Source organism: Diuraphis noxia, unplaced genomic scaffold (assembly GCF_037042655.1).
Source record: "Diuraphis noxia isolate RWA-SAM2 unplaced genomic scaffold, SU_Dnox_SAM2 contig0005, whole genome shotgun sequence".
Classification (NCBI taxonomy): Eukaryota; Metazoa; Arthropoda; class Insecta; order Hemiptera; family Aphididae; genus Diuraphis; species Diuraphis noxia.
This window is the reverse complement of record NW_028301715.1, coordinates 36,559,943-36,582,639: the sequence shown is the minus strand read 5'-3', so window position 1 is coordinate 36,582,639 and position 22,697 is coordinate 36,559,943. Positions and strand designations below refer to the sequence as shown.

The 22,697-nt window shown below is 30.9% G+C and overlaps 1 protein-coding gene across 1 annotated transcript in view; it reads right to left on the bottom strand.

The window, feature by feature from the left end:
• Positions 1–606: 606 nt before the first annotated feature.
• Positions 607–22,697, bottom strand: part of LOC107169958 (uncharacterized) — a 32,563-nt gene continuing 10,472 nt past the window's right edge. Inside the window, exons 2-12 of the mRNA XM_015519933.2 lie at positions 5,398–6,159; positions 4,587–4,700; positions 4,387–4,481; positions 4,126–4,294; positions 3,909–4,054; positions 3,459–3,587; positions 3,238–3,399; positions 3,037–3,154; positions 2,014–2,271; positions 1,815–1,882; positions 607–1,677 (exon numbers count right to left, since the gene is read on the bottom strand). Coding sequence (XP_015375419.1) covers positions 1,546–1,677; positions 1,815–1,882; positions 2,014–2,271; positions 3,037–3,154; positions 3,238–3,399; positions 3,459–3,587; positions 3,909–4,054; positions 4,126–4,294; positions 4,387–4,481; positions 4,587–4,700; positions 5,398–6,121 — 2,115 coding nt within the window. The 5' untranslated portion in view covers positions 6,122–6,159 and the 3' untranslated portion in view covers positions 607–1,545. The remainder of the gene's footprint in view (positions 1,678–1,814; positions 1,883–2,013; positions 2,272–3,036; positions 3,155–3,237; positions 3,400–3,458; positions 3,588–3,908; positions 4,055–4,125; positions 4,295–4,386; positions 4,482–4,586; positions 4,701–5,397; positions 6,160–22,697) is intronic.

Genomic DNA, 22,697 nt, shown 5'->3' with positions numbered 1-22,697 from the left:
AGTAGACTTTTGCTATACTTTATGTACGCAAACGAGTCCTACGTTTTGGGTCATTTATCACATGTCTTAAAAATTCGTGTGCGCAATCGAGTTATACATTTGTACGCAAACGAGTCGCAAAAAAGGATAAATGTGCGCAAACGGGTATCGCCCATTTTAAAATATCTTTTTTGTTTTATTATGTGCAGAATAATAATTAAGAAGAATGGGTTCCAACATTCAAAACAGATTTCAAATGAATTTAATAATATAAATCTAGTTAAAACTTATATAGAATAATAAAATTAATTTTTTTAAGGGCATATATGACCGCATATTTTTAAATGCATATTTGATGATTGTTTAGTGCATGAAAGTCCTTGCTTTAGTAATAAATAACAATATTACTGTCTAAATTTTTTACAGATGATTCAGATTAAGATTTTAAGAATGCCTTAAACTTAATGTTTTTGAAGTGGCCAATGTTTTGTTTAAACAATCAAGATACTTTGTCAGACATTGTATACCATTGTATAATTTCACAACTACACTATAATTACATTTTCATTATTTTGTTAGAATCTCAATTGAAATATACAATAGTGATTTATATAATATAACATTAAATTGTGAATTTAACAGTTTATTAGAATATATTTAATTAATTACTTATAATCTTGCTAAAATGGAAAATTATGTATAACATTTAAAAAATACAATAGACTTTAATAATTTATTTAATTTTAATCTTTTATGTTAGTGTTCTATTAAAATATTTAATGCTATAATTTATTATTATAAATAAATATTATATAATTGAGTAATAAAAATAACTTTGCACGAAAATAATTAGGTACCTAATTAGATTAGAATCTTATAATATGAAACTAGTTATAGGCTATTAAACTATAACTACGAAATAGTAATGTACAAGTAAGTACTTAACATTTGACAATTAATATTTTCCAAGTAAAACATAATATTTAGATTATGGTAAAAAACTTGTTATCTAATATTGTATATATATATATAAACAAATAATGATATAAATAAAAATGGTTTTGATGGTAAAAATATTACAATATAAAAATTTAAAAAATAATAACTTCTTAATTATAATATCATGAACTTAATAAATAGTAATAACATTATATTTTTTTAAAACAAATTTCCTTAGACTAACCACAATATTATCTAAACATTTAGTGAAAAATTCGATAGAAATGTAAAAATCACAGATGTCCTGTCGTTCACGATCCATTATATTATATTATATTTAAGGTAAAGAGTCGTTACATATATATTTTTTTTTATGTATTATATTATGTACAGTAAAATGAAAACTTGTTTTTTAATGAATAGTGAGACTGTCTATACGTCGAGTAGACCACTCGCGCACACAAACCACACAAACACATATTCGAGGAACAAAAAAAAATGTAAAAAATATTTATATATAATATATTTATAGTACAATAATAATGATTGTTTCAAGCGAGACACACAGACAGTTGTAGGGAAAGACTGTAAATATATAATTTTTAATATAATCATTAGGTAGGTATACTATAACGCAACGTCGGCAGGCGCCGCTTTGAAACTGGCTCTTCGTTTGGGATTCCGACGCAACGTGCCTAGAACGTTCATCATCTCGTTGACGACGGGCTGAGGTTCATGTTTTTTGACCGGAATCTGTTTCTGAAACAGTAGAAACCAAACAATGTTTCACTAATATAATAATATTAACTAATCGCGACAAACAGAATTTCGAATACGAATATCACCCAACGTTGTAGACGGTATTCATTAATTTTTATAACGGATCGAGATTTTACCTCCTTGTCCGTTGCTTTTAGACTGAAACGTCCTCCTTTGATCTGATTGATTATCGCGTCAATGGCACCTGAAACATAATAACAGCGTTACAAATCACGATCGATCGTTATATTTTAATAATAACTATTGTTTTCCGAACTTTACCCTCTGCACTTCTGCAGTGGTAGGCATATAGCATAGTCTGCACAGGTTACTTACCGTTCTGCACTTGAGGGCCCTTGGGAGTAGCCATTGGCAGTCCTAAGTAATTCCCTAAATCTTCAATTGCGTTGGAGTTGTGGTTCAGCGAGCTAACCGTTTTCAGCTTGATGCCACCGCTCGTACCCGCCGACGCGATCGGTGGAGGGGGTGGAGGTGGTGCTGGTGGTGCTGGTGGTGGTGGTGGCGGTGGGGGTCCGCACTGGGGCGGCGCGGCCGCGGTTTTGGTTTCTCGAAGTTGTTTACTGAGTTCTTCAACTGAAAACGTAGGTAGAATGTATATTTTTTTTTTACACTCTGGCAATTTATCCATTGCGTGTATAAAATAGTTGAGTTTTTCAACGATAACGAAGTGAGAAATCCACATCATCTAAATTTGTTATTTTTGCCCCATACCGACATGCAAAAACAATTTCCCACAAAGGTTTGTTGTACATTTCAATGGAAATAATGATTTAAGTGAAGCACCAATCATATGAAATAAATAGAAAAACAATTGTTGTTTTAAAAATTATTCATAGCTCATAACCATTGTCTTTAGATAAATGTATTATTGATATTGCTTTAAGCTATAATAATAGTATTATTTGGAAAAATGAGAAAGCATAGATACATGTCTCAAAAATAATTTTTAATGTTTTTTATTAGTGTCGTATCATTATAGCTTTAAAATCATTTTACTATTGCTAGTAACACTTTTTTTTGGTACGTTTCACACGTGCGAGAGACAAACATAGTATAGAAAATCTATGTACAATACCTTTAAAAAAATGTTTCATAAATTGACTGATGACTATAAAAATGAGTATGCAATAGCTAAATTCAAAAATAATCATAAAACTGTATAGAAGTAGAAGATATATTTTACTAATTATTAATTATTGAAATAATTTTTATACCACCATTTATTTTTTATTTTTTTAATATTATAATATTAATAATTTTACTTTGTGACGAGTTTTTAAATATGAATAGTATAGATAATAAATAATAATAAATTAATATAATAATATTATATATTACCCTGAGATTCAGCAATGTCAGCTTTTTGTTGAGAACATAGTAATTCTGCTTCGATTAACTTCAACTTCTCTTCGTACAATTCGATTTGTTCGGATTCACTTTGAGATTCCAACTTTTCCTGAAAAAATCCATATTTAATAGAAAAAACAATAATTAATACAATGAGTATACGATATATTATCTCATCACAGTTTTACTCACTTGTAAATATTTTATTTGTTCCATGTGCTCTTGCCTCTCTTGGCTTAGCGTTCTTTGTAATTGTTCCACCTCAAACAATAGTTTCATTATTTTTTCGTCCGACGCAGCATCCATCATCAACAGCTGACTTTGTCTGGCTAACACATCCCTCTCGGATTTTACCTGTAAACTTTTTGATTAAAACAAAATGTCTACAAATTATTATTTTTAAGCCAACTGACTTTGTTCGCATCACTTCGTATCTTTACGCCTTCTTCTTTTTCTCTCTTATATTGTTGGTGTAACACAGTCGTCTCTTCGACTACTTTACGGCTAACTGTTTCCAAATTATCGTGTTTCATTTTTAATTCCTTAAAGAGTAGACAAAAAAATGGTTAAGTAATTATCGATTTTTTAAAAACTACAACAATCAAATCGAACAAAAGAAATTAAGTACAACAATGGTTTGATGTGTGCAATTGAAATATACAAACATAATTTTTCTATTAATCTAATAAATATCGGCCATTAGTTGTTAATTATTTTAATATTTACATTTTTTTTTCCTAATGTGTAAAGATTCTTACGAGTAGGTATATTATTTTAAATTGAATCGAAAAATATAAACTTAAGTAGCGGAACATTGTACAATTTGATGAAATATTATTATTACAAAATACGGGTGTAATTACTTTAAGTTCTTGTTCGGCCCGTTTTCGCCCCCTACGCTCTTCTTCCAGTTCAGAAGTCAAGTCTACCGTCTGCTCCTGGGCTTCAAACTCTTGTAGTTTGATTTTATTTAATTCTGCTTGTAGCCTCGAAACTTCTTGAGTAAGCTCTACACAAACAAATTACATACATCCAACATTACATGTTTCATTGCTATCGAACAGTATTAAACCTTTATACCTTTGACAGTTTTCCGTAGTTCTTCCATTTCGGTGTCGTTGTTGTCCGCATCGTTGTCATTACCGTCCGTGTCATCTGCCAAGTCGTCCAACGTGGACGGCGCCACCGACATAACTTTTTGCATTAAAGCAGAGCTCCGTCTTTTCAGTTCACGATTTTGTTTATACCACTATGTTATATAGAGACAGGAGTGTATCAATTAAAATCTAATTGAAGCAGTTGCGGTGCGGTTGATTAACGTTTAATTATTGTATAATTTACCTGCGAAGCTCGTTCCATCGCCTTTTGCAACGTAGTTGTCTCGAGTTCGTATTGTTGTTTTAATTGATCATATTCTTTGTACATCGCTTCGGAAACTATAATATATATACGCACAAAATAGCATGATTGAATTATATATATATTATTGACAATAACCAAACACTCGACATTAAAAAATACTATATATATTGTATACGTACGATTCCTCAGCTGAGAGAGTTGTAAGGTCCTTTCCGATAAGTCTTTATTCGACAGTTCGAGATTGGCGCGCAGTTTCGCCACTTGGCGTTCCATGTCAGACTTTTCTCTCAACACTAAACAATAAACAATCGTCAATGTCGAAGCAATATCGATTTATTTCAATTACACCTATATATAGTGATGTGCGTTTCGAACGATCTGGACGAGTAATAATAATAATAACCTACACACAATTTTATAACATATAGAGATATGTATCCGACGTTTTTCTTAGCCTGAGTTTTAAAAAGGAAATTTTTACTTTTTCAGAAAATGTATTACCAATTCAAAATGTATCTGGGGCGGTCACATGTCGTTACAATAATGCTGATTGTTAATAATCATGAAACTTAATAGAAAATTAGATAGATACATATTATCTATATATGCAACATAATTGCGTATTATACTTCAATAATATGATTGCAATTTGCAGTTTATATACAGCCGAAATACGTATAATCAAAAATCAAAGATAACATTTTTAAAAACAAATCAATATTCTTTATAAAGTTGATACATATTTACATTAAACACATACATTGTGATATATTTTAATTTTTTGAACTCGCATATTATTGTATGCATATATATATTCTACCACGTAAGACGCTTCCTATAATATGCTGATATCTTTCTATTACGTATAATATACGATTTGTGTCGTCGTGGTTAAAATATACATATCAAAAATCGATGAGACATCCTAATAAAACGGAATTCTTCCGCGGTGGGAAATTACATGGCTATGTATATAGAGTAGGTACTCACGTTTTTGAGACTGAATCAACAGACTCTTTCGCTTCGCCTCCGTTTCGTCATATTTGTTCTTCCACTTGTTCTCGGCGGTTGTCACAGGACTGCTGTTGGTGTTGCTGTTCAGGACAGTCGAAGATTTGACCGAAAATCTGGGCGGAGTGTTGTCCGGTAGCGGTGGCGGAAGCATTGGTTTGGCACCGATTGGCTTGGGTGGATGTACGGATACTGCTGGCGAGTGCTGTGACAATTTGACCTCACCGAACGACGTTTTCGACGTGGTTTCCTGAGGTGATTTTACAGCGAATTTTGATGCAACTTCCGCAACCGGCGACGACTTTGAGGCGACGAACCGGTTGTGCACTGGCACCTGCGCGGCGGTCATGTGCTTATTGCCGTGGCCGGGCGAACCATTTATGTTCCTCGTCATCTCGTTCGCTAGATAACTCTGCAGAAAACTGTTGTTTTTGGTCGCAACCGGCTTGATGCTGCTGTTGCAGTCTTCCGGTGCGTCCGGCTCTTCGCGAATCGTCTTGAACCGTCCACCGCCACCGTTTTGCGTCTGGAAATTCGACATTTGGTGGTGATGGAGATGGTTGTTGTTATTGTTATTGTTTTTGCTGTTCAGACTTGACGATACCGTGGAATCGGATTTCCCGTAACTCAGCCCGGGCGGATTGTACGGGACCGAACCGTTGTTCTGGCTGAACTTGTTCCGAAGGTTTTGCACGCTCATCATGTGTAGTCGAATATTGTGCTTTTGCCGACAGGAAACGCCTGAAAACAAAAACAATAAAATTATACTGTTAGGTTAAACAGAATTTTGAAACAATTAATTTTTAAAATTAGAATGCATAATATACCTCTACAGTATAGTTGTTATACCAATAGACGTTATTATAACTTACAAATAAAACTGTTGTATAATTCCTATACCTTTTTAAATTATTATACCAGTTTAACTTTACATACTTTGATATAGGAGCTCGCTTTATTTGCAATATAACTTCATTAGGTGTACTTATTAGTCTAGGACTAGGATTTTATGGCAAATGCTTCTTTTTTTATATATATGAGATAGAATTTTTACACATAAATTCGTTTTACGTCATTCTCATTCTATAAAAACCAATTTATTTTTGCTTTTTTCAGTTATTTTAGGTATGGTATTTGTATATTATGTTAAATATGTTATAGTAATAAAAAAATACGGAATACGCAATACGGACTAAATGATTTAATTGCACGGTTTTCTAAATGTATAAAAATATTATGTCAGACAATAAAGTCATTTCACTACTGAAAATCTTGTCAAATAAATATGGTAGTATGAATTATTTTTATAATTTGGTTTAGTTTTTAAATTTTTTTATTCAGCCTTACAACTAATTCATATTAATATTTGGTCATTTTTTATTTTTGCTTTTTAAAAAAAAATAAATATGCTTCATTTTAGCTTTAAAAAAAATCACTCTTCATAAAAAATAGATGAATAGGTCACTATTATGTGCGCATACTTATACCTATACATAGTATAGGCTGTAAAGTATATAAAACTAACGCCGTTTCGTTATAATATATATTGATGAAATTTTTTACAACGAGCTATTGTCGCCACTCGTACCTGGCGAAACTCGTGTAAATTACAAAAATAAATAGATACAAATTGGAACCCGAGTGAAAATGAAATTGTATAATATATATTATACTATTTCGATCTGCGTTCAGACTTGAAAGACATATACGCACAAGTGCAATATTAAATCTTATAATACACAACGATCGTTCGACAAAGGTTCGTGTATAGTTTTATGGTCAACACTCGTGACATGTCATATTGCTGTGCAATATACCTCATCTGTTAATATGTATATGTAATATATTGATATATACATATTATTATGTGTACGTGCGGGTCGTAAAATTGTATAAATAAATAAATAACGGCGGATAGCGCGAGACATGTTGAGTACCTGTAATAAGTATTCAGATGTGAACACGAAAAACGTTTTGATTAGTACCTAAACATTATTCTAACAAACATCAAAAGTGGCTATTCGGCAAACAGACAAACATTGTAATATATAATAATATACCTATGTCACTGCTGTAGGTTGTGTTTATGGCACGTGACTATTAATGTATCACCGGCTACTTTATCGTAATAGAACCATATTATAGGTACATTACGTAATTCTGCAGAGAATTATTTATTATCATAATATTATGAATTATCTATATACATACATTTCGAAATTATGTCAACTTTTGTTTTAAAATATTTTGCGTACGAATATCGAAAACGCGCCGTTCGGCTACCTACGCATGATATAATATAGCAATACATTTATCATGTTTTGTGTCGGATATTATATTATTATGATAGAATAATACAGAAATCGGGCGTAGGTACCTACTATATAACACACATGTGGGCACCATTACGCCATCACGGGTGTACCATATTTTAATATTTATTTTCAACGACGTGTGCGTTATCGAAATCGAGATTAATATTATTTTTGGGGAGTTCTACGCATCAGGACATCTAGTGGTGGTGTTTGGAATCAACATAAAAGTCTATTGTAAGGCGCAATTTAATATATATTATTTTCGCCGTCGGAGATAATACGCATATTAATGATAATAATATAATAGTAGTCTGGTGCAGCAGCTGAAGATGCTTTTCGACAAAAAAACAGTGTACACACAATAGAAATCAAGACGAATTTATACATTAAACTGGGCCGCTGTTGCAGATCACGCAGTATAATATTATAAGTAGAGATTGTGGGTATTGCGCGCACGCCATTGTGTTTTTATTTTTTTATTTTTCTCTAAAACCGATTATTATTGTTAGGTGTACCATACGTCTATACATACCTACGGATTGTTTGTGATTTTTTTTTTTATTCGTTTTAATATATTACACGATTATATATCTCTCGGATTGTCCGACAAAAGCACGTGGCATGGCATGTACTGCATATAATATTATAATACACGTAGATACTTAACCATAATACAAGAAGTGTATTTATTTATTTTTCACGCACTCTTCGTCTACCCCCGATGAGTCGTGTCGTCCCACCAATATGATTTTATTATAACGATAACATTAATAATTATTATAATGATACAACCTTCGTGATGATTACCCCGATGGTGCTGGTGAGACATACGACTATATACGTGATGGTGAACCAACAGGTTTCCAGTACTTTAAGTTATGTGTTTATTATGATATCGATGATACGCTTACAATATTATTATTTCAGTCGTAATGGAAAACCAATAGGAATTTGTACTTTAATTTTTTCCTAATATCTACACGAGGAAGCCAATAGATACACGGCTATTGATTTTGCACACGATAGTAAAGTATAATGAAATTTGGTCATCGTAATAAGTATAATAAGTATAACACATTACGCTATGCCGCTATGGGTTCAAATGTGATGAGACGCATAAAATACAAGTTTACAATAACCAAGGATATTACTGTGTAAGGGGAAAATGTAAGTGTATGTTCGTATAAATTATAATATTATTATATTGTAGCTACCAGCCGGAGACGATGCATACTCGCTACAATGGCTGTACCTGAGAAGTGATGTGGTAAAATTACAATTATAATGATCATCCAATATTGTAACTTGTAAGAGTAATAACGAGTAAAACATACACTCTCGGTACACAAAATCACGATCATCGAGCGTATTAAAAATAAAAGGCATGATAATAATATATAATATTCTATTGGAACGGTTTTGTATAATATCATAACTTAATATGGATAATAATATGCTGCTAAATAAAAATAAGACATTTCCTATACGTTCTTACTTACAGCTATAATACATAATAGTTATAAAAAACGACGAATAATATGATACATATGGATGTTATTTACATCACATTATTTATATTTACTTATTGATTTAGTAACTAACACGTAACCATCGGGCTATCAATATAATACTTGCATTGTTTAAGTCTTGGACATAGCAGGAATTAAAAAAAAAACAATAATTGTTTTTGGAACATTAAATGGGAATATTAAAAACTCGATTCTTTCAAAGAGTTGGTGGCAATACTGTTGTATATTATATTTAAATATTTTATACACAAAGACCACGTCGATGCATTTACACTAGTCTCGCACAATGAGAACCGAGACAATAATTATAGCTACTTCTTAATAGAAGTTAAATATTAGTTTTATAATATGTATACAAGATTTATTGTTGAAATAGTTGTCGTGGTTGTTGTTGTTGTTGTTGTTGTTGTTGTAATTTTTGTTGTTAAATACGGTAAGGGAAAAATGTAAATTATAATATTATCATGTACACTATATATACAGTGTACGTATATACACGCGCACACACACACACGTATATAATACAATCATGTCGACACTCTACATCGCGTACTGATGAAACACCTGTGGTTCAATATATATAAGTATTATTGCAGCATGCAGTACCCCGCTATTGTAAGAAAAAAATTGCTGACCGAATGCCAATTATATATTTATGTTTTGTTTTCTATTTTTTTTTTGTCCAAAACGTTTTTGAACTGCGAAATCATATTTTACAGCGACCGAATGTAACTCCGGAAGGACGTTTGTCTGCGTAATACATAAGTACATATATGGTATTAATTAAGTATTTCGAGTATGTATATGTAATAATTGTACATTTGTGTAATTACCTTGAAACCGCCACCAGTGCCACTATACGGGTAAACATATCGTATACGTATTGCTAATTTAATGGCATAGGTACCGCAGTCTCATCGACAGAGAAATATTCAGATATTTTAACATTGAATTACACATGCTGAAACATTATTATTATGATTTACCGACCGGTCCGCCGCAGCCAACTCGTCGCGTAATAATATGCGTGTTATGAATGTTATGATTATTATAATTTTATGTTGTGGAAAAAACTATTATTTATTTAATTTTTTTGTTATGATGGGTGTTGCAAACATTTATGTACAGACGTAGCTTTGTCTTTGTTCGCCGGGGCTACATGGGGTCACGTTGGAACCCTTTCATCGACTTATGTCGTGTTAACATTTCAACCGACATAACATAATCATAAAAATTGAAATGTCACAATGTACTGGTATAATATAACTATATACGCCGCAATGGTTTTACTATCATTATTCATGTATTAAATAAAAAACTCTCATATAATTTTTTTATCATATAGGCATTGAAAAAGTTTCTATTTTTGCAGTTATCGTTTATTCGCCTATATTGTTGTTTCAGAACCTATTATACTTTCAGTAAACTTTTAGACATAAAGTTTTATCATATTATAAAAATACGATTTCGATCGCAGAAATGTGTGTATTTAAAGTAGGTAATAACGTAAGTACCTACTGAGTACCTATGTAGATATATACAAGGCGTGTCCAGAAAGTAAGTTCCGTTGGGCAATAAAAACATGTAAATGTGTAAATTTTATTTGAATATAAAATACATGTATTACTCTATTTTTCAACATAGTTACCACCATTATTTAAGCACTTATCATATCGAGGTACTAGTTTTTGTATCCCTTCATCATAGAAAGATGACGCCTGTGATTGTAACCATGCGCTAATAGCCTTTTTCACCTCATCATCTTCGTTGAAGTTCTGGCCACCCATAAATGATTTCATGTGTAAAAAAATGTTCTAAATGAGTAAATGAAATAATCTGATATGACCGTAATTAAGATAACATCGTAAACGCGATAAAAATAGAAAACGGAACTTACTTTCTGGATATACCTCGTATATAATGACATAATGTGGAATAAACGGAAGGACTAATGCTTGATATTTTAATTTATACTTTTCAGTTCAGCTATAATAGACGAGCGATAACTGCAGATCAGCTGTGTGAATAATTCCAAATAAGTAATTAAGTATTTTGAAAGCTTTTAAAATGTTAGTTTTTTTTTTCAGCATGTGCAGCTACTATTATACACTTGTTGTCAATTTTAAAATCTAAAAAATATACTTATAATAATGTTATTTACTTTAATCTTAATGACGATCTATTTGCGAAACGTAATAGGTATTACTAACGATAATAATATTAGTACCTAATCGATACCTAAGATAAAAAAAAAAAATTATAAAACTCGATATTTAAAATATTACCTCATTGAAATGTCGACTGCAGGTATAATCAAGACTATATTATATTACAAAACGTAAGTAGTATACAGCTTATGGTATACAAGATTCAAACGTTGTAACGATAATATATGATTATCGATTATATTGTATAATCATTGAAAAAAATCTTCTTTTTGTTAGAAAATTGCGAATTATTTTTCTTTTGCATTGAACATATTTTATCGTGTCAGTACTGTCTGTGTTAAAATACAATAAAAAAACACACACATTTTACAATAATTGATGTATTCGTACAGACATTCGTGATCGTAGTATGTATAATAAATGACCGTATGGGGGCACAGAACTTAGGTATATAAAAAAAAAATAATAATAATAATAAACGTAATATATTATGCAAATTGGCTGGAAGACGCGCGCGACGTCTTCTGAACCGTCGCGCGTACAGTGCACCGACGTCGCGGGACATCGCCATATGTTATTTAAGCGGGCGTATATAAATATATGTATGTATAATGAATATAGTACATTTGAGTTATATTATTATTATATTCGTATGAAAACCGAAATCCCGGCGTGGGCGGTATAATATTTGAAAAATATATAAATGGAAAATTCAAGACTGCATACGCGCTTTTACAATGGTACACGTATGTACCTATAACATACGTAACCTTGGACCGAGATAAGTTAAAACGGGAACCGTAGAAATTTAAATAAACCATACCTAACAACACATTGTGTGTATTTATAAATACACGCAACCGGAATAGAGGAGAATGACAAAAAAAAATACATAATCTCTATTATAATATAATGATAATATTATTATTTACAATATTATGAATAAAACATATAAAATACAAAGGCTTTAAATGCTGACGCCACGTGTTTTAACAATAGAAAAAAATGTATTCAAACGGCCACTGCGGTGGTCACCCTGCATATTATATGCAATTTAATTTAAATTTTAATCAATTTAGTGCGCAATAGATGGTATACTTCGATTATTTATGTCTTTAACAACTCGCATAGTTATTAACTAATAATAATAATAATAATAATTCCGATATAGCAATTTAACGATATTATGTTTCCACCGAGAAAACGATTATATTATTATAATATTATATTCGTAAACCCATTTTATGTCTTGCATACAGGTATACATTATACACATAGATAATATAGTGTAATACAATAAACAGTATCTAAGTGTTTATTTTTATGTCATATTATAGTATAGTCGAGTACCAGCTATAACTGACAGTAAAAAAAATCAGTTTTGACAGCATGTAGACCGAGAATTTCCTTGCCATCAATTGCGTTTTAATGGCACACCGCACACACGTAGACTCATTGAGCTTCATTATAAATATTATACACGAATAATTATACTGTCGTTTCCGATTTCACTAATTAAAGTGTTTACGCCATTTAAAATTGTTCAATATGTCAACGAGGTGTAAATAATTATAACCACGCATAATATTGTTGTGACGTCGAGACCGTCGAGTATTGTTGCAGACACTGCTATAGTACTAGAGTTATTTAGTGACTCATCTATCAGATGAGATAAAATGGGGTTGGATATATAATATTCTCAGAGCGAATAGTTACAGCATAAATAAGATGTCGGTAAAAATATATAAAGTTCTAATGATAAATTAATACGATTTTAAAATCATTATGGTCGCCAAATTCTCACTATAACTAATCCTGGAGTCACTATGATTATAGGTAGTAAAACACATTTAAACGACTATTTCGAATTTCGAATAAGATACCTATTAGGTGGATAGTCAAAATTAAAAATGCATTTATGCTCGTATATATTGGGGTGGGTGGGGCGGCGTTTTTAATTTAAGAGTGGCGTGCGCAGACACGAAGGAGTAGGTATTCGTGAGGTGGTCACATTTTTTCAGATAATTTTTTATTGTCAGAAATGATTTATTCATTTATTGTTATTATTACTTTAAAACCTTAAGCTTCGGTTGGCGCGACTCTTGTTCATTTGTGAACATAATTATTGTACCGGAACGTCAGGAAAAAACTTGTTTATGTTTCTGTTTAGAATAATTGTTCACTTAATACTTATTGTAGTATACCGTGTATAGAAGCAATATGATATACATAAAACGGTATAATATAATAAAAGGACGTCACAGGAAACGATATTTTATCGATTGAGTTGGGCGGACGTTCGAAAGTCTTGATATCAATATGGTCGAAACTATAAAACCCATTAACATCATAATATTACGAAATACGAGAAAAAAACTCGTCGATTTAACATCCCGATATTTCCGTTCGACGAGACCATTTACATATTTTATATTCGCTTATTATTGTTATATTAAAATATTAAATTATTATTATTAGTTATTACCTACTTCTATATAGTGTATACAGTTCATCCTTGACACTGAATTTAGAGAGTGATGATTCATTAATTTAAAACACAGCGCAAACTGTAGATATAGAAAGGAGATGGATGAGAAGCTACGTTTCGGATGGGTTTGATTTCTAATTGTAATAATATTTATCGGTAATTTTAACTCTTTCACACGTCAAAAATCAAAATAGTATATATAACTGTTAAAAAAACCGATGAAACGTATGTTGCATGTGACTCCGGTCCACAAACATTTCAAATAATACGCGTTTAAAACTATTCCGGAGAGATTGTGTTTTGTTTTCCTTTTTAAATCCGTCCAAACTAGTTAGCCCTTATTTTAAGTGTGTTTAAAAAAAAAATACTTTTAAACGTTTGTCAAATCGAGTACACCTATACCTATAAACCTATACAACCGGTCGAAGTATGACGAAGCGGTGCGAATTTCACGGACCACAAAAGCCATATATAATATCGATCACAAAATATGTTTTATGATTATTAGTTGACTGCGAACGAGTGGAATGTCATTCTCCTGTGGTGGTAGTGGCTATAAGAGTCGAATATATTTTAACGGCGTTATTTTTTCATCTGCACATGTCTTTGTCACAAATTTTAAACCATTGCGTTTAATTTTTCTTCCGCCACACCGGCCTTGATGTAACATCACACAAGACCACGATATTTTTTTAATGTTTTCTGTCACTCTAAATGGTTAAAAAACAAATCTCTTTACCCTTGTGAATAATAATGCGCGCATTCTCGCTCGTTCGAATTAATATAACATTATACACTCCGCCGCCGACGTCGCGTGTATGAAAACGACAAAAGAGCAGCACACACATATGCATACACCGCGTAGCATCTCTATTAGGAAAAAAGTGATTGTTGGGATATATATATATATATAGATAATTACTATAAGGACGACCGCGACGTATTTTTTATAAATATATAATATGTAACATTATCCTGCTAAAACCATATAATATTGATATACGTATACGCGCGCGTCCCGCGGCGGTCGATGCTAGTTGACAGTAAGTTATATATGGTCATCATCGGTTCAAACGATATATTTTTACTATATTTTGGCACCACTTATTTCGTCGACGGTGAAGAAAGTCTATCTTATAGGTGCGTGTATGATGTATGTGCGAACTAGTAAGAACGGTCATCTGATTGAAATAATAATAATATTATATAAAATGTACACATTAAGAGCCCGCGAATACCAATTACGGGCATCAGAAGGACGCATCGCCGCCGCCGCCAATATCGCTCGACAGACGGAGCTCGGACAAAAGAAAAACGTTTCCAGAAACAGCCGATTTAGGTCATGATCGTTTTGGAGCCGGGCTGTACTTGACCGTGGACATTTTTTTTTTTTTTTTTTTAAATCTGATCGGGATTGCACGACTAGAAAACAAATAATACATACAACGACGCGATAGTCGTACAGATCGACCTATGCTGTTTATTGCAGATTTTCTTGTGTTCACAGTTCGGGACGAGAAAAAAAAATATTATACATACAAACGTAATAAATGTTATGTATAGACTATAGGCTATAATATTATACAGTATGATTGTGGTAACGTTTTTTGGCGATATTTTTCGCATTATAATGTATGCGTTCATTACTATTCGCTTAAAATAAATGCTATTTTATATTCATATATATGTATAATTATCATAAAACTGCCCCGTATACACAATTTGGACACATAATTATATTATTATAAATTAAATAAAATGCCTTTCTCCGAGATTTAGTACAATTTAAATGCTTATATTATGTAAATCTATTTTTTCTACTCAAACATTTAATTACGTGTACATGATAATATCTATACATACCATCTACATTATTTATGATCTCGAGAAATATTCAAACCAGGAATCGTGATGCACCCATTAAAGAATACAATACAATTATAAAATTTTTCATTGAAAACAAACAATGGAGAAATTTTAACGAAAATATATTCATCTATATATATGTATGTTATAGGTACTGCATTATAAACATATAAAATTTTGTGGTGTAATATGCACAAAATACTTTTTAAAAAGGTTTTTTTGTGAGAAATTTATATTAACAATATTATAATACCGATAATTACGTAGGAAAAACAAGTATAAGACTTATTTTCCGTTTAGTATACAAGATTAATTACCCACCGATTACGTTAGGAAAAACGCGAAAAAACAATTTATAAAAGTTAATTCTTAATTTGTTTTTATTGTCTCAGATTAATTGTATGATAAAAAAAAATTATACATTTGATATTCGCAGATAACAATGGATTTATTCTTAATTTATTAATATGATTGAGCTCACAGTAAATCTACAATATTTTCAAATAATTGTAGATGATTTCAAGATTTTTCTTTCAATAATTGTAGTTCAGATTAAAGACGGAGGCCAACTGTTACGAGGAAATATAAAACACAAATACATCTTCCACACAGTTAAATCAATAATATTTGGAGGCCTTCCAAGTCCCAACTATTGTAAATATTTATATATTGTATTTGTTTCTACGTGAATGTTATTTTATACTCAATGACAACACGATTTTAGCAAAAATCAATAAAAAAGTATATTTTAACTTCACAAAACTTCAATCCATATGAAATTGGCCAGGAAATATATTTCAAAAATATTTAGAAGGTATATAACTTCTCGAGTTTATTTTGTGATGTTAAAACATTTTACGACCAACGAGAACTAATACTTCTGGACAAAAAAGCATATTTTTATGGTTGATTTTTTATTCTATAATAGCTTCTTAATGTTCTACTGCACATCGTAGAAGGAAAAAAATAGTGAGAGAGAGAGAGGTACATAGATAATAACATTTGGTTTATCACCGTTTCTGGACACCCTGTAGATTCGAAACGTGATGTGTTTGCGATATAAGAAACGAAAGGCTATATTAGTACAATATTATAATACTGATGAGTGAACCGACTGCAGTTTATTACTATATCACTATGTGCGCTGCACGCGGCAAGCAATAACTCGACCGCGGCCCCCACGCAAGGAGCTCCATTCTCGGTCGAAGGGTATTTTTCGACGTCTATTTCGAGAACGACGGATCCCATCATTTCCTGCCTCTTGATCCCGACCCACGACACTTCCGCTTTGGCCGTAAACGTTCTTTTAACCCGCGTACTACACAACAATGGTATTATGTATGTCGCCGTCGCCGTTGTAACGGACTCCCACGACCGGAAGAAAACGTCAGATTTCTCACACCGATTACATAAATATAGGTATCTGAACATTCTGAACTGTATAAAGGCACATTTTATTAAAATCATTATGATAATGCGGTCCATTTTGCTTATAAATTTCCACTCAATAATTAGAACAATACAAGGCTCCTAACATATTTTTACAATAGCAGTTGCAAAATAAAAGGAATACATAGTCACAATTTTTTTTTATAAGCATTTAAAGTTTGAATTTTGACAACATATGTAAAAATCGCGAAAATTCGCAAATTATTTCAAACTAGAAATTCATAAAAGCATTTCTTTTTAAATCTAAGATTTGAAAATTTTTAATAATTTATAATATATCCTAGACAGATAAACCGTCTTCGCTCAGAATCGTTTTTTGTATACAATGATATAATATCATTGGATTCAATGTTAATTCCATCCATTACAGTAACCCACTTGTAACCTACTGTACAGCAGAGCGACATACACGACTTACCCGCTTTTTTATAATTTGTGTTGAATTTCGAGATTATATTTCGAACCATAACGTGCTAGTGAGATGTTTGAAACAAAATCCGGAAATAAATGGTATCACCATTGACATAATATTAACAAATTACACTGCATTAAATAGTTCCTGCAGTCTTATCGGATTTGCCAACCACTCATTATCCGCACTATACGTTCAGTAATGAATTATAAAAAAAATTATCCTTACTTTATTGAACGCAATTTTATTGTAGAATATGTTGATCGTACAAAATTTAAAATATAATAATATATTATAGGGGGACATTTGTAGTTATTTCTACTATAGACGAGGACGCTACTTTACGATACCATACATAGTAATATAGTAGTTATATCTAAGACCATAAATTGTCAAATTAACATATAAAAAATTAAAATTTATATTTAAAAAATTCAAAAAGTTAACTAAAATGAGGGAAAAGTCCATGGAAAACCATCCGTAACCTAAGTTAAAAAAAATTAATCACCTCCTCCACGAACGATCAAGCAAAAATTCAGATACAACATAGACGTGATAAATGTACTACATCAGAGATACTAATATATACTTCAGGTACGTTTGATCGCTATCGACGAACATAAATAACGCACTCATTGTTCTTTTTAATATAAATATATACCTACATGAGATCGAATATCTTGGCCGTTGTCGATGCAAATGTTGCTTTACGGCTAATGGATATTGCATATGTTAAAACTTATAAATAAAATTGTATTTATTACAGTAAGTAAAATGGTTGAATGGATTTTTTTTATACAATGCTTAAGCGCGAAGAGTTATGCCTATACCTATTATACTCTACAATAGTACAATCTAAAGTCTATAGACTATAGGATCCAAACAGAGGTTATTTTATATATTATATATTTGATATAATGTAATATATAATGTATTTACACGAAGTATTATACATGTACAATGCAATATAATAATATATCGAATACGGATGACTGTATAGAATACCTAGACTATATAAAGATGAAAAAAACATTTTAAGTTTTTATCCTCAAAATTTTATAAAAATTACAAGTATATCAATAGCCGATGATGAGGGTCGGGAATACTCGGGATACTAAATTTATACTAAATAAATGTTACGTATACTAGACAAAATCAGTTAATTATCTTCATAATCAAAATACATAATTCCAGTGGATCATTTGCAAAGCCTAGAATTTTTAAAAAACATTCAAATCTAAATCTTATATACAAAATATAAGTATAGGTACGTATAAAAATTTTGTCATTTAAGTCGCAAGACATAGTTTGACATATTCCTGTAGCTTCATTTATATAGGTACTACTATAATGATAATAAAAGTATTATTAACCGACAATTTCTGTTTTTTAAGCTAAGACATTTTTTTATTTTTTTGCAACACTAGGTACCTATACATATCTAACAAAAATTTAACCAACGAACGATGACACAATGTCAAACCACAATTCAAATTACCACAACGCTGGGAAGAACAAAGCAGTTACTAGTTAGCCAAACGAACGAACGGGTATTGGGGTGAGAACGGTACAAACGAGAAACCTGCTTACAAAAACGTACACGGCGTGCGCAAATAACGTGTCTATACTAAATTGTTTAAACGCAATATTATACTCACTAACTCTCCGGATACTCGTTACAAAAAATTATTATTATACGTTAATGAGTTACTATTTAACAAAATGTATAAACCCCCGTTACCATGATATGGATGAATATTTGGCATTTTTTTTTTAAACATATACAATTTTCTTATACAAATCGTTAGAATTTTAATTAGTTGATGTCTCCATAAGAAATCATCGTCAATATTTTATAACATGAAAATACTCCGCTATTAAATTAATTATGACTATATGCGCACGTTAGAAAATATATTTTATTTTATCACGCTGTTTGACACACACTCCATCACTCCAAGGTAATATTAATTGATGTAATATTATAATCATTATTAATCGTTCATTGAGGGGAAATAAAATAAAACTGACTGCTTATATATAGTAGATCCCTTACATTAATAATCACCGGAAAGATGAAATATTAAAATATGAAATACTGTATTATGTTTATTTTTTAAAATCTAAATACTGTATTCAAACGCTTAAAATAATATTTAGCATATGCGTGGTCGTTCGTAGAGTGTTATCGGCAACTGCCTTTTGAAATAGTGTGAAGAAATATTATGTTTATGACTATATAGTAAACATATAAAAGTTAAGTATTTTGATAAAATTTAAGCTAATTTTAAGGATTTCAACAGATAAGTATACTCATTAAAAAACAGTCTGATTTATTTTATAGAACGTTTTCATAGATAATGGTCTTAATGAAAATAAAACAACAAACAACTTTATTATAATTAAAGTGCTTATTTGAAGATCTGCGTATCTATATATGCATACATGAATATAAATAGTTAGAATCTACTAAAAAGCGCAGTTTTATTGACATGATGCGAGACATCCGTTATACCATAAGGTTTTATTTATATTTTTCAAATCTGGTATATTATAGGTAGGTGTATGTATTATAATATTACACATAGTATGCAAATACAATACCTACATCATAAGTAAGTGTCGTATAGGGAAGTATGAAATGCTGGCTTTTTCTGTTTTCTAAAAATTTCGTCAATAATAAAGGTCACTTAAGTGCACTCTTAAGACAGTAGACACTGAGAGGGCTAGGGGATTCAAACTCTTGAAACATGGATAGTATATATGCAAATGTATTTATTGAACAATATATAATTATTATGAAAAATCCTTCCCATATTAAGTCCATGTATACAGCACTACGCAGATGCACCCTGCTACCTTTATTAGCTATTCAGCACAAAATACTCTACAAAAAGGGCGATGCGTTTTGTCGGGTTCAGGTAATAATTATATGAGTTATGTTAGTTTTGAATAACTCATATCATTGAAATTTTATAACAACACACATACATTCATATATACATATATACATTACTATCGTCTATCACTATATATTTATATATTATATAATGTTACCACTCAGATAGCTACACAAAAATTATTTGACAGAAAACCAAATAATGAACCGGACCTGGAGAAAACACACAGTGATGACAACCTGCAATGTTAGTGGTAAGACTTGAAAACCAACGGAAAATATTGTGGTTAACCGCTCGCCACGAGTACGCCGCACTCACGACGATATGGATGGCGGTTACCTTGGCCAAGCTTACTGTACTCACCTGTGTACGAAGGATTCACGTGAGCACATACATCCACGACGAATTCATCAACGAAATTCATTGAAGTCCCACGAGCTCACGTGGTTCAAGCACGATAATACAGTGGAGTTACTGATATATATTTTTTTTATATTTTTTTGGCTTTTGAGTATTAACAGCCAACCACATAATATAAATGAATAGGGTATATTACGTGACCCAAACCCCTAAATCTTAAAAATTATCGAGAAGTTACCGCTTCCCGAAAACCACGTTCGACTCGTGTAAATGCACAAATTTACATCAATTGTTCGCTGGTTTTACATAATATGTGGCCTTTAGGTTAAACAAACAGTTTTATATATTTCTATACGACCGTTATATAGAAATTAGAATTGCATTGCATTTACATTTTATATATTATATCCTATGAGGTAAGGAGGTACCTACCTTAGTTTGGAAAATCCGAAGAAATCCTATTAGGGAAAATAATATCAAATTTATACGCGTTAAAGGCAATTCATTTAATTGCTGGTTTATTTATATGCCGATGATACGCGTATTTTTCAGGTGTTATTATATTAACTTTAAGTCTTTAAATCATTATGTATTGTGTCCAATATTACTACATTATTTTATGGTTCTTTTGGCAGACTTTCCTAACTTTGTCAATAATCTGAATTATAATAATCAACAAATAATGTACTTATTATGGTATGATAATTGCGCAAATGTGTTCGTCATATAGGCACGCGCTCTGAAAAGTACATTTCATCAAGTAGATTATAATAATTAGTTAAAATTACTTTATTGACGATTTCCTACAAAAATGTATATAAAATAGTAATTGTATCTACAACTATGACTCAAAGATTACAATTATAATATTCTCTGTCAAACGGACCAAACGGTTCTATACAATACTAGCGCTCGTATTTATATGATTTTTGTTTGCTAATACTTAATTATTGTATAAAATATATTATTGAATTGTTTATTTTTGAAAAAAAAAATACATTTTATTAAATTTATAAAAGTAGACACAATGATCCTCTACAAAAACGTATTGTAACGAACCTTGTAGTAAATGATTTTTAATTAGTCTGATTACCGATACATATATATTAGACATTTAATAAAATTAATTAAACCCAATTGTATGTACAATTATTAAATTTAATAATAACAAAATGTGATATTATATATAATAGTAGGAAAGTACTGGTATCGTGGAAACAAATTAAAAAAAATTGTAATTTCAGACATTATATTATATTCACTTAAAAATATATAGGTAATTTAATATAACATATAATATTATGGATAAACCGATAATGTATTATTCACCACTTGTGACACCGTATTCATTATTGTTGTAATACATTAAAATGGCTCACAAACGTTAAGCCCATTAGTCATACCTGCGTTTTATAAACTCTAAAATATACAAATATTAATATAACCAACTAGGTATGTACAATACAAATCAACGAAAATACGAGCATTCAGTTAGATTATATACCTAGTTATTAAACATTGTAATTACACTATCCTATACTTCATACATTATTACGATTATAAATCGTTATACCCAAATAATATTACATAATATTATAATATATTGTTAAAAGTGGAATGATGTACATAAAAACGTATTATATCCGCGGTGATATACCACAAACCAGAAATAATATTTCCAACGTATATTTTTTGCAGATAAAGCAATTTTTTGTAGCCCTGCAATGTTCCGAATCGATATTCACGAAAACTATACAACTATTACTGGAGTAGTGGAGTGGAGTGTGTACTA